General features: G+C 31.9%; 1 protein-coding gene across 1 annotated transcript in view; it reads right to left on the reverse strand.

Annotated features, from left to right (window-relative positions):
- Positions 1 to 11,403: 11,403 nt before the first annotated feature.
- Positions 11,404 to 14,175, reverse strand: part of LOC113366669 — a 51,513-nt gene continuing 48,741 nt past the window's right edge. Inside the window, exons 15-16 of the mRNA XM_026608316.1 lie at positions 12,914 to 13,466; positions 11,404 to 11,677 (exon numbers count right to left, since the gene is read on the reverse strand). Of these exons, the coding sequence (XP_026464101.1) occupies positions 12,922 to 13,466 (545 nt within the window). The 3' untranslated portion in view covers positions 11,404 to 11,677; positions 12,914 to 12,921. The remainder of the gene's footprint in view (positions 11,678 to 12,913; positions 13,467 to 14,175) is intronic.

Below are 14,175 nucleotides of genomic sequence, written 5' to 3' on the forward strand. Positions count from 1 at the left end.
TAATGAATTTATTTCGATTACAAAAATGAAGTGTTTTTAGTTGAACTTCTCTAAGTAAATAAAAAGTGAATCCGCAAATTAACCGTTTCATTGAAGTGCTCTTTGGTAAACCACATTTTTTGTTTTTTGGTCTGACGTTAACACAAACAAAGCGGATGGTTTTCCAACTCGTGAACAGGCAACGTTTAACGGCCCATGTGAAAAACAATGATTCTCTAAATAATCTATTACAAATTTATCCCGCAAACACTAAGCAATTGGCCTTGCGACTTGTTATTGTGAACGCAAGGTGAACTGGAAATTGCAATCGTTTGAAGTCAAACGGAAGGCCAGTCGGAATCATTGGTATGTCACAAAATCGCTAGCAATTGATTGAATGGTGAAATTCAGTGCGTGTACATCATTATTCTTTGCGGCAAGAATTGCTCGTTGACTTAACCAAGCATAATTCTGATAATTCTCACTAATGCCATTACTCGAATTTTTAATTACGGTGCGTGAAGTTCCAGCAGCTTGCATTAAGGCACTATGCCATGCACCACTCATTTTCTTAGCTATAAACCTTGCGGAGCCCGAGACCTTTTCAACGAATGCAAAATTGTCGAAATCGGTTCGTGCGTTCTGGAGGTATTTCGTCAGGAAGGAAAACCCGACTTATTTTTATTTATATAGAAGATATATATATATATATATATATATATATATATAATTTTCCCTCACCAAATCGTGTATTGGATATGACAATGGGCTCTCCGGCTGCATCGTCTGCAGGAACCCCAAGCAGACACTTTGGAGGATTATTATAATCGAAAGGCAGTAACTGCTGATTGAATTTGTTATATTTGTCACGACGACTGCTGAATTGCTGCTGCGGATGCTGTTTGCTGTTGCGCTGCTGCGAAACCTAAATAGAAAAAAATAGTAAGAAAATTATAATATTAACAAATTATGATCTCTGATCTTTTGCCTAGTTATTTTTATGTTATCTTTAGTTTCTTTACTATTATATTATTGCTCGGAAATAGATTTGCTAAGGAGCATCATATCTCCTAATCCGTTTCTCATAAATTGTTAATAATTTCTGCTAATTGTTTTGCATATATCGGGGTCACCAATGTGGAAATTAATTAATTAAAAATAAATTTTAGTGTAGATTTAAAAAAAAATGTCTTACAGATGTATCAATTACAATTGTCGAGACATAATGACTAATGTTTTACAGCATAATATACTACATATATTACGGAATACAATTATTTATTATTAAATGTTTAATATTATTAACTTTCCGTAGGGTAGTTATAGTAATGGGCCAAAAATCGAAAATAAAAAATTTTGCATTTGAAAGTTTTGAAGGTTTCTGAACATTTTTAAGGGGCATACCTCAGAAGAAATGGATGTGTGTGTGCGTGTGTGTGTTTTGTATGTCCGCATTATTTCGTCCACGTTTTCGTGCGCACGGATCAACTGATTTGAATAGTTCAAAAAACATTCGATTCCTATTAATAGGGAGATGTGCTGATTAGTTTTTGGCAAAGGCAGGTCCAGCCGTTACGGAGATATGAAGCAAGGAGTGCAGAAAATAGAAATCGAGTTTTTGAGAGAACGGATCATTCGATTTGTATGATCCAAAAAACATTCAGTTCGTAATGACGGGGAAAAGTGGTTATTAGTTTTTTGCAAAGGTAGGCCCAGCGGTTTAGGAGATACAGAGCTAAATATTAAAAAAATGGCAGATTCAAAGAACTTTCTGCTTGTTCCAACAAAATAATTGCTTTTGGAAAAAAAAATTTGTTCCCAATATCTTTTTTCAAAAAATATTTTTGTAATTTTTGATTGAAAATTCAAAAAATTTACCCAGGCTAAGCACAGTCTAAGCGCCACTCTGGTACAAATGTTTACCCAAGTGCGTTTAGACTGTTATGTACTTGAGCGATTTTCCAATTTTGTGAAAACTATTGAAAAAGTATAAATGAAAATGTCGCATAGAATTATTTGCAAATGCGTTTAGACTGTGACTATACGGGAGCGATTTTTCAATTTTGTATAAATCAGGCAACTATATTTTTTTTTGAATTTGAATTTGAAATGAAATGACGATTGTTAATGTACCGGCGATAAATTGATTTATGATTTACATTTGATTTTCTCAGATATAACAAGATAGCAAAAATAATGGGAGTTACAGTATTCGTAATAATATATTTGAAAACGTTCAAAATTTCTCGAATATTTCATTACGACCTGCCTTTGACTAATCAGCACATCTCCCTATTAATACGAATCGAATGTTTTTTGAACCATTCAAATCGGTTGATCTGTGCGCCCGAAAACGTGGACGAAGAAATGTGGACATACAAAACACACACACACACACATACACACTTATCCATTTTTTCTGATTGTGACATATGCCAAAATGTTCAGAAACCTTCAAAACATGGAGAAATGCAAAAATTTTCATTTTCGATTTTCGGCCCATTACTATAACTGCCATACGGGAAGTTAATAAATAATCATATAAAATTTATTTCCTATATAAGTGTGCATCCTCTTACTTTCGATAGATGCCTGCTGTTCCCTCCTCTGTTGTTGCAGCAGCTGACCAAGCCCTCCGCCAATGCCCTCCGCGAATTGGCGGCCGCCCCGGAGGCCACCAGGCTGGTCGTCGCCGGAACCCGACACGGAGCCCCTGTTCCGGTCGCGGGATATCTCGCGCAGTGATGGAGCACGCCCCCGGCTCGCAACGACAACCATCTGCAGAATGGAAAAGGACAATTACAACTAGTCGGTATTGGTATTTTGCCTTGAGGCAAGTTACATGAACGTCCCGAAATGTGTAGATAATCGACTTGATCAATAAAAAATAAATTAATTTATGAGTGATTAAAAGTATTCCGAGTGGATTTATTACGCATAATTGAAAACGAACGAACACTCGGAGTATTTTCTAGAAGCAAATTTAAAAAAATCAATAATTTTTATAATTGAACCAATTTCCGTAGGACTTTAATGGTTTAGTATGTTCATTAAGACCAAGCACTCTATCGTTATACGAACTAAATCATCTAATTTTATTTTTAACAAACGTCAAAAAAACTACTCATTTTTTCAAACTTTGATGAATTTTTAAAATTGAACTACTTGTCGTAAGACCGTAATATTTCAGTAAGTTCTATAAGACCATGATATATATCGCTAAAAGAAGTTCCATAAAAATCGGCTTAATTTTTTTTTTCAACAGTTTATTACAAGAAAACGGCTCGGTAGATTTTCACCTAAAACTAATCAGTATCATTCCCAACTAATATCTTTTGGACAGTTTTTGATTTTTTAAAATCGGTTCGGTAGTATGAGGTTAAATGTGGACGAAAAGTTAACACTTTTTTCACATATACGTCAGAAAAGTTTAACACTTTTTTCCAAATTACAAAGAAACGGCTCGGCCCGATCGTCGCACGAAACTGAGAAACGATAATCCTCATTGAGATACATCAAATGCTTCTTAAATATCTAAAATTCGAACAGTTTTTGATTTTTTAAAATCGGTTCGGTAGTATGAGCTTAAATGTGGACGAAAGGTTTCACACTTCTATCCAAATTACAAAGAAACGGCACGGCCGATCGTCTCACAAAACTGAGAAACGATAATCCTCATCGAGATACATCAAATGGTTTTTAAATTTTTGAAATCGGTTCAGGCGTTTTTGAGCAAACATCGATGAAAGTTCTAATTTTGACAAATGCCAAAAAGACCATACTAATTTTAGCAAACTTTGACGAATTTTCAAAGCTAAACCAGTTGTCGTAGGGCCGCAATATTTTAGTATAATCTAGAAGACTATGGTATCTACCGTCAAAAAAATAATCATAAAAATCTTCGAATTTTTTTAAAAAAAAACTTTATTACAAGAAAACGACCCGGCCGATCTCTACCAAAAACTAATCAGCACGATTCCCAACCAATATCTTTCAAACGGTTTTTGAATTTTCAAAATCGATTCAGAATTGCGGGCTAAAACGTAGACGAAAAACTTTTCACTTTTCTGCTATTTACAAAGAAACGGCTTGGCCGATCGTCGCACAAAACTGAGAAACGATCATCCTCATCGAGATACATCGAGTGGCTTTTAAATTTTTGAAATCGGTACAGCCGTTTTCGAGAAAACGTCGATTTACGGCAAAAAATCTGTTCACATACACACACACACACACACACACACACACATACTTTTTCCAAATTTGGTCTCATTCGATTCGGAATGGCTTGAAACGTCGAGAAAACATAAAATTAGCGATTAGGATTTTTTGATGAAAACACAAACTTCTCCTTCGGGAAGTTAATTATTTCATCTAAAACTCATCTCGCAAAATAGAGGAAAAGATCAAAAATTATTATTATTATTATTATTATTATTATTTATACATAACTCGCCTGCACGATGTTGAAGCAGAAGGTTGTTTCCGCTGTTGCCGACCAGGTGCTGGTTGTTCTGATGGATTTTCGGTCTGAGGTCGGCGTCGTCGAGCCACTTTTGGAAGGCGACTTCGCCCAGGCGTTGCTTTACTGCACGTTCCTCCTCCAGGCGGGCAAGTTCCAAAGCCCTTTGAGCCTTCTGACCTGAGAAAAAAAAATGGATATTGATTGAACTTGGTCAATACCAGCAAACGAATGTAAGTATTATTTTACTGACGTTTCTGTTCGAGTAACTTCTTTTCCTCCCACTGCCTGAGACGTCTCTCTGCTTCCTGCTCCACTTTGAGCTTCCTCTCCTGCTCTAACAATCTCTCTTTCTCTCTTATCTCTTTCTGTCTCTCTCGCTCGCGTGCTCTCTCTTCGTCTTTTGTGCGCAACCATTTTGCAAAACTCTCCCTGAGGGAAAAATAAAATAAACTAGTGGTGTATGGCATCGTGCCTTAAGGCAAATTGCTGGAACTTCCCGTACCGTAATGAAATATTCGAGAAATTTTCAACGTTTTCAAATATATTACATATTACAAATACTGTAACTTTCATTATTTTTGCTATCTTGTTTGTTATATCTGAGCAAATCAAATGTAAATCATAAATCATAAATCAATTTATCTCCAGAGCATTAACAATCGTCATTTCATTTCGAATTCAATTTAAAAAAAAATAGTTGCCTAATTTACACAAAATTGAAAAAGTGCTCCCGTACAGTCACAGTCTAAACGCATTCGCAAATAATTCTGTGCGACATTTTCACTTATACTGAGCTTAGTTTGGCGGTATTGTCACATTTTTCAATAGTTTTCACAAAATTGGGAAAGTACATAAACAGTCTAAACGCACTTGGGTAAACATTTGTACCAGAGTGGCGCTTAGACTGTGCTTAGCCTGGGCAATTTGTTGAATTTTTAATCCAAAATTACAGAAATATTTTTTGAAAAACAAATTAGAAACAAATTTTTTGTTCCAAAAGCAATTAGTTTGTTGAAACAAGCAGAAAGTTCTTTGAATCATTCAAATCGGACGCTTAGTTCTCTCAAAAACTGCCATTTTTTCTAACATTTAGCTCTGTATTTTCCGAAACCGCTGGGCCTACCTTTGCCAAAAACTAATAACCACTTTTCCCCGTCATTACGAACTGAATGTTTTTTGGATCATACAAATCGAAGGATCCGTTCTCTCAAAAACTCGATTTCTATTTTCTGCACTCTTTGCTCCATATCTCCGTAACGGCTGGGCCTGCCTTTGCCAAAAACTAATTAGCACATCTACCTATTAATAGGAATCAAATATTTTTTTAAACCATTCAAATCGGTTGATCCGTGCGCCCGAAAACGTGGACGAAAACACACACACACATCTATTTAGTTTTCTGAGGTATGCCAGTAAAATGTTCAGAAACTTTCAAAACGTCGAGAAATGCAAAAATTTTTATTTTCGATTTTCGGTTCATTACTATAACTACCCTACGGGAAGTTAATTAACATTATCAAGTAGTCAATTAAATTTGTGATAAACTCATTACCTTCTTAGATCGTTCAGTTGCTGCTCCGAGCTCTCCTTCTGCTGCTGCAGCATTTGTTGCTTCTGACGCTCCAGTTGTTTTTCAAGAATCCTCTTTTGTTCCTTCTTGCGCAACCTAATAACACAACAATTTACCAGTATTCTATCAAACAACCATCATTTATCTCACCATTCTTCATAATGTTCATTAGGATGATCAAGACGTCCAGTTTCAGTACACACACCAACTTTACCAGCGGCTGCATCCTTTAAGCCCTCTCCCAACTTGCGAAGGGCTATCGATTGAAGATTGGAGCCAGATGTTTTGCTCTTGTCATCGGATTTATTTGAAGGTGGCGAAGAATGCTGTTTTTGTTGCTGTTTCTGCTGCTGCTGCTGCTGTTGCTGTTGCAATTTTGCTGCACGTTGCGCAGCCAACAGGGCCGGGGTATGGAGGACTACTGGTTTTATAGACTAAAAATGGTAATAGACAAATGTATGAAATCAAGTATGCAGTTAAAGAAATGTGCATTGCACAGAATCCTATGTAACTTTATTAACTTACACGTAGCGTAAGTTATAGTTATAGCAAATGTGATTTTTTTTGGTATGCTTTATAATTAGAGAAGAAGATGGCTGCTGATTAGTTTTTGGGAAAGACAGAACCATCCGTTTCGGAGATACGAAAAAAAGTACAATAAATGTCAAATTCCAAAGAAAGATCCAAAAACATTTTACTTTAGAATTGACTACATTTTTGCTAAGAAGGACCATTAGGTGGTCCAAAAAGATCATTACAAGTAATTAATTATTGATTCCAATACAAATATGGATTCTTGGTAGACAGGTAAACAGTTAGACAAAGAAAGATATATATAATAGATAAGCAGAGATAGATAAAGAGAAAGAGGAGAGGAGAGATGAGAAGAGACAAGTAAGCAAAAAGAAAAAGAGACAAATAGATAAAGAAAAACAGAGAGAATGAAAGAGATAGGCAAATAAGCAATAAGGATAGACACATAGACAAATGGTCAGATAGATCATATACAAATCAAGTGATATGTAACGAACCTTATTTTGTAAAAACTTAAAATTATGTAAAGGTTTCATACCCCTGCCCATTGCAGTAGGTTGTGTAACCCTGGCGGGTACCGTTAAGGACCCAGTATAAAACCAGGTGCAATGGGCTTAGTCGGGGTTATTTTCCGTACAGTCGTCGACTGGAGTTATTGTACATATTATTGTATATATTATGCAATAAAGAAATTATTAAGTAGAAAGTGCATTATCAATACCAAGGAAAGAACCAAAGGTATCCGGAGGAAGGTGTGTTGTCTATACCGTATATAAACCCAAGTGTCCGAAGTAAACGGTCGTGTTCCCGCAACCAAATACAATTCACAAGTTATTATTATTCATCAAATTGATATAAACTAGTGGGGCACATGACATCGTGCCTTAAAGCAAATCGCTGGAACTTCCCCTACCAAAAATTATTATTTTTTTAATGATTAACATTTTTGAAAAAACTTTACTTTGAAAATATTAGATTTTTGAAAAACTATAAATTTTTGACAAAAATTGACGTTTATGAAAAAAAAAGACTTTGAAAAAAAATATTTTCTTTATTATAAAATATTTTGGAAATTCTGAACTTTTTATCAAAGTAATCGTACTGCTTTAACTGCATAGAGAAAATATCGAAGCGCGTAAGCGCCGCGTCGCCGTCTAACGGATAAACATTGGTACGGAACCCATAGGAATATTGTTAAAAACTCTATAAAATATCTGATAATTTGGTGTGCATATGTTTAATGATCATTTTTGACCGCCAGATGGCATTTATGAAAACTTGATCAATTCTTCATCTTGTCAATACAAGTAAAATGTTTTTTGAATTATTAAAATCGGACGCTCCGTTCTCTTAAAAACAGTGTCACCATTTTTGGCACTTTTTGTCCCGTATCTTCGGAACGGCTAGACCTGCCTTCACCAAAAACTAAACAGAACGTCTCCTTATCAATATGAATCGAATGTTTTTTAAATAATTCGAATCGGTTGAACCGTGTTCTGGTGAAGAAATCGTCGACGAAAATTTGTATCCGAACACATGCATCCATTACACATACACACACGCACACACATACATCCATTTTTCTAAGGTATGCCAAAATGTTCAGAAACCTCTGAAACGTAAAGATATATCAAAATTTTCGTTTTCGATTTTTTTGCGATTACTATAACATTCCCTATGGGAAGTTAAAAAGTTCATGCAAATTGCCTTAAAGCCACTTACACCTAGTTTTGTTTATAAATTCGAAATTTGTCTTTATCTCATGGAGACCTTTTAAGCGAGTACCCACATGCCATATTTGACGTGACAATTTTATAAGTTATATTGACCCGCTGTACTACATACGTGTATAGTTTGTATATAGCTGGTTTGTGCATTTATTTATTAGAACTCTTGTAACTTCTAAACCGTTTGTCTAATTTACATGCAATATTTAACAAATTCGTTCAAAATTAAATAACTTATAATACTGTCTAATATCATTTTAACCTAAAGCAACTCGGTATACTTCAAAAACCATTAAAAACAAAAATTGTCCCAAAAATCATCGATATTTTGGTATATGAGTGCATTTTATTACTAATAATAATATTTTTTCCAATTACCTTGGTGGTTCTGCCCTGTCCTTTGCAAGTAACATCACTTGTCCCAATTCCTGGTCGTTTATTCTTTTGGGTAAATTTTGGATTTGCCAAAACCGTCTTTTTGTCAAAACTGTCGCTGGAGCAGTTCGAGGAAAACAAATCTGTTGGTTGCGTTTGAGGTTGATCTAACTAAAAAAAATTTAAAAAAATAGATAAACGAAATAATTATTAGTAAACATTATTTGCAATATATCTTTTACCTCTTGGTCCAAATTATTCAAAGGCGTCGCCACTGAAATATCAGCCAGTGGTTCAAATTCCATCAAAGTTTCGAAATCCAAAGTTTTCATTTGAGGCTTGACACTGATAAAAAATAACAATAATAACAGTGATCATTTAACATTTTAATATAATTTACTTTAAATAATTACTTTGGTTCTTCCTGTTCAGTGACGTCACAACACAATGATTTTTTGGAGGGGCAATGAAGAACTTTCTTAAATTCATCTTCACTTTCTTGCAACTTGGTGATGGCTAAAACATTCAAAATTAGCAAAAAAAGTATTTCATTTTTAATTTATCGACTTACCTTGTTCCTTCTCCAACTGCACCAGCATCCTTATATCCAAGGGTTGAATTGACGAATTCATTTCAAAGTTTCAAAATTTATTTAACATTCACAAACCACAAATCACATCACATCATCCTCTACACCACTGTTCAAAATCGCTTTCCATATAAAATGCCTTGTTTAAAACACCACAAATTTTCCAAAAAAATTAAAAATGAGTATTTCAAAACGTCCGAAAACGATAACTTTGTATACCCCTCGAAAAATGTAAAATTTTGGACCCCTGGCCAAAAATTTTAGGAATTTATTTTGACATTTGGTTGTTTTGTTTTAGGGAAAAATAGATAGAATTAACCAATAATTTTGTATTATTTAATTTGTTGGGATAATAAAAAATAGGGTAAAAGGGTAAGGTGAGAAAAAAGGATAGGGCTATACATTATTACTGAGAAAGAAAGAGTAAGACATATGGATAAAGACATCTGAGATATCACTTGTGATTTTAAAATTTAGTTTAAATAAATAAAAAAGAGTTGTTATAAGTCCATAGCATAATTTAAAAAAATGTATTATTATTATTATTTATAAATATACAAAACTCTTAATCCATCTACATAATAAAATATATAAATATATTTATAAACAGGATTCTACGAATCATAATTATCCTAATATATTTGTTTGACAAATTTGAAAGTGTAAAAATTTTGATTAATACACAAATTGCACAATTTGGAAATGGCCTTAAATTTAATTATATACATGTATAAAAATACTAAATACTAATTATATAGTCTAACTATATTATATTAGGTACACGTAGCATTTTTCAAAAAAATTGCAACTTTTTTTTTGGCAAGATTAAATTTTTTTTGTGAATTTGGTATTTTTAGGAAATCTAAATATATTTTTAAATAATACTTTATATTAACCCGTATTAACCCTCAACAGTTTTTTATTTAAAACTAATGATAATATTTTCTTGTAAATAGTGTAAATAGTTTTATAATAATAAAATTAAAATGCAGAAAATAATATTAATTAAAAAAAAATAATAGTTTGACTAATTACTATAAAGTCTGATGAAAGAAAGAGATAAACATATGTTTTTTCAAGAGAGTGAGCGAGATAACGATATCGTTGCCTTCGCTCTTGCTCTTTAAGATATCATAATTTATTTTAATTTATTATTGCTATAAAATATAAAATGATGTTTAAAATTCTAATTGTGTTGAAAAAATGCTGAAAGAATTTTAATATTTTTTTTTTTAATAAATTAAGTTAAAAGAGTGTAAAGAAAATTAGACAAATAGATTACTACTACAAAGTCTGGTGAAAGAAAGAGATAAAAGTACGTTATTTTCAAGCGAGCGAGCGAGATAACAATATTATTGCCTTCTCCCATGTTTTAAAAAAAACTAATTCATGTTTGTTTTAAATTATTTCTATAAAATATTATAAACAAAGTCTAAATTTCAAATGTAATGAAATAAAAATGCATGAAGAAATATAATTGAAATTGAATTAAAAATAAATTAGACAAAAAGACTATTACTACAAAGTTTGGTGAAAGAAAGAGATGAAAATACGGTATTTTTAAGCGAGTGAACGAGACAACAATATCATTGTCTACGCTCACGTTTTTAAAGAAATTCTGATTTATGTTTGTTTTAAATTATTTCTAATAAACAAGGTCTGAAATTTTAATTGTAATAAAATAAAAATGCAGGAAAAATTATATTTGAAATTAAAATTAAATTTGAAAAAATGACGATTACTACAAAGTCTGATGAAAGAAAGAGATAGAAATACGTTATTTTCAAGCGAGCGAGCGAGACAACAATATGATATGTATAAAAAAAAGAAATTTATATTTGTTTCAAATTATTTCTGGAAACTATAAACAAAGTACAAAAATTTAATTACCTTTAAATAAAAATGCAGGAAAAAATAAAATTAAAATTAAATTAAAAGTAAATTGGACAAAAAACCCGGTGAAAGAAAGAGATAAAAATACGTTATTTTCAAGCGAGTGAGCAAGATAACAATATCAATAAGTAGTGTAAGACAGAGACGAATATTTGATAATATTGAATAATATTAATTTAAGTTCATAATTATTATATTATTTTATGTCCAAAAATAAAATCAATTTAACTAAAAAAAAATCAGACTTTGCACTATATATAGTACAGTGGGCTAATACGGGTTAAATCCTATAAAAACAGTTGCACCATAAAATATATTTGTTTAAAGAGTTATTGTAGTTATAAAAAATTATATAAATCATATATACTCAAAAAATATTGCATTGTTATTTTACCTCATAATTTCGTTTCTTTTGTTACGTTCGCGTTACGTACTTGTTTCATTCTTAATATTAACATCCTCATGTAATATAAATTCAAGTTCAGGAAAATATTCTTCAAAAGTCACATTTATCTAAATCATCGCAGGACTTTGATATTCTTGACCTGGAATGTAAAATTGTATTAATGTTTTATAACATTTACATGTGCCCATAATTATGAAAGTGGTCTAAGTCAAAATTAAAAAAAAATGAGTTTATCCGTTATTTCATACCACATTAGTTTATACTAAATATATTCAATGTAATTTTTACGAAATTGTCAAAAATGAACCATTAGATAGTGGTTGTAATTTCAACATTATATGGAATTCATTTAGTGTTAATTGATAGTGGTCTAAGTCAAAAATTTTTGGTATCAGGTCATTCCTTTCTACCAAATGAAATGAAAAATCAAAAAAGCAAATTCCTTATACAACCCTGAGCATTATTATGAATTGATACAAAAGTGCAGAAGAAGCAATACATTTTCGATAAAGCGAATGTCGCAGCCGGATTTTATTTCAACCAAATCATTAGAAGATACAATAACAAGAATAGTAAAAAATACCGCGGGCGAATCTGTCTCTTGACTACAAATTCAATGGATGAGGTTCTTAAAAAAATGAACCTTATAAAATTTTTTATGTTTTATAAAACTTCTTTAGATGATTCTACATTTCACGTTTTGGATCTTTCACCTAAAAGAGAAAGACGAAAAATATACGGAAATATTAAATTACTTCCATTATACACCAGCATTAGACCAGTATCGGAAGAAAAACATGAAAATATTATGAGTTTACTACCGTACATCCCTCCAGTTTTTCAGGAACATTTTACGAATCTTAAATACTCGAAATAATGATAAAATTATTGTTTCAAATAAAACTCTAAGTTTTTTATTGCTTTAAGTCATTTATAGGACATTCAGTTAATTTTGAAAATGGTCTAAGTCAATTCAAACTTTAAAAACAATATTATCGTATGAAATTCACACAAAATTTCATATCCATAATAAATTTCCATTAATTAAGACTAATAAAATTAAAAATTAAAATGTCGCATAATGTTAAAATATTTTTTCAAATTTCAAAATTTATTCAAATGCAAATCATTAAATATCTCGAAACAAGAAATATATGACTTAGATCACTTTCATAATTATGGGCACATATAACAGTAAAAAATATATTATAAAAAATAAAAGCTTGAATGAATAAATGAATTTCTTTTTTCCTATGAAGCGATTTTATAACTATAAGCACTCATGTTGATGAAATTACTATGGAACCATTATGAATCGATGGATTATACAAAAATATATGAAATTATAAAAATACTTGTTAAACAATATGCTCACCTATAATATTAAAAATTGGTAGTAATCGCCGAATACAACCTCTTAGCCCTTTTAATATATCCTCCACTGCCTCTAACCTCTTCAATATCTCGACACATATCAAAATCACCATCAACATCACCATCCTCTTGACCAATACCAGCATGATAAGCATTATCAGCAAAACCAAAACCATTATCATTGTTACTATCATTACCATAGGTTCCACGATTGGAACCAACATCAGCAATCGATAAATCAGTCATATCGCTATCACTATAATCACCTTCACCGGGTGATATAATGTATGTACTACTTCTACTCAAAGCATTAGTATTATTAGCATGATCATAACCGACACCATGATTTGTATGATTTGTGGAATTTGTAAAATTTGTAAAATCACATCTCGAGCACCTGTTGGATGCTGTTGGAAGTTCTGTGGGGGGTGCTGTGCCTCTTCGGAGAACCCTCAGGGTGACAGTACCTGTTCGTACTTTTGCAAAAACTGCAGTCGCTTGGGTCCTGGTGAGGCCACTTAAGGGTACTGTGTTAACTGACAGGATTTCATCACCTGAAATAAAAATCCATGTATTATCAGTATCCGGTAACAGCACGTTTAGACTAGGGAATGCAATACCGGTATACTGGTATGCCAAATTACCGGTAAACCGACCTATTTTTCGGCGGTATTTATTCCAAAAATACCGGTATTTTCGGTATTTTTACATAAGCGCTATTTGATACATAATAATACACTAAAGTTTAAATTTCTCGGAAAAAATTTATCTTTAAATTTCATAATCGCATAAACAGCTATATCTTCAAGTGATTCTATAAGATAAACAAATGTCAAATATTATCTCAACTCGTCATTAAACTGAATATTTATTGCTTTCCAAAGGGCTTCATATCGTGTTACAATAAATAGAATTGGACTGATAGATAATGATGTTTGTTTCATCTTTTGTAAAAATGTAATGGTTTTTTAAGTGATATTTGCGCCAAAATATTTTATATCATACAGATTACCCCTGCGTAATCTTTATTTTTTTCTAACTTTATACATAATAATTATGATAATTACTAAATATTTTTGCTTCTTATTACAATTATAAAATATTATTTTTCGAAAACGTTTTCGAAGTTTGAAAACACTATAGAAGCATCACATTGTTTTAAATAAAAATACTCAACAATTATAGTAACTTATTATTTATCTCGACTAAGTATCCGATCTTAAATTAGTATAGAAAAATTATTTTTTTTAAATATTGGAGATT

Source organism: Ctenocephalides felis, unplaced genomic scaffold (assembly GCF_003426905.1).
Source record: "Ctenocephalides felis isolate EL2017-DRISC unplaced genomic scaffold, ASM342690v1 CF-g0.4_SCAFFOLD_01170, whole genome shotgun sequence".
NCBI classification, from domain to species: Eukaryota; Metazoa; Arthropoda; class Insecta; order Siphonaptera; family Pulicidae; genus Ctenocephalides; species Ctenocephalides felis.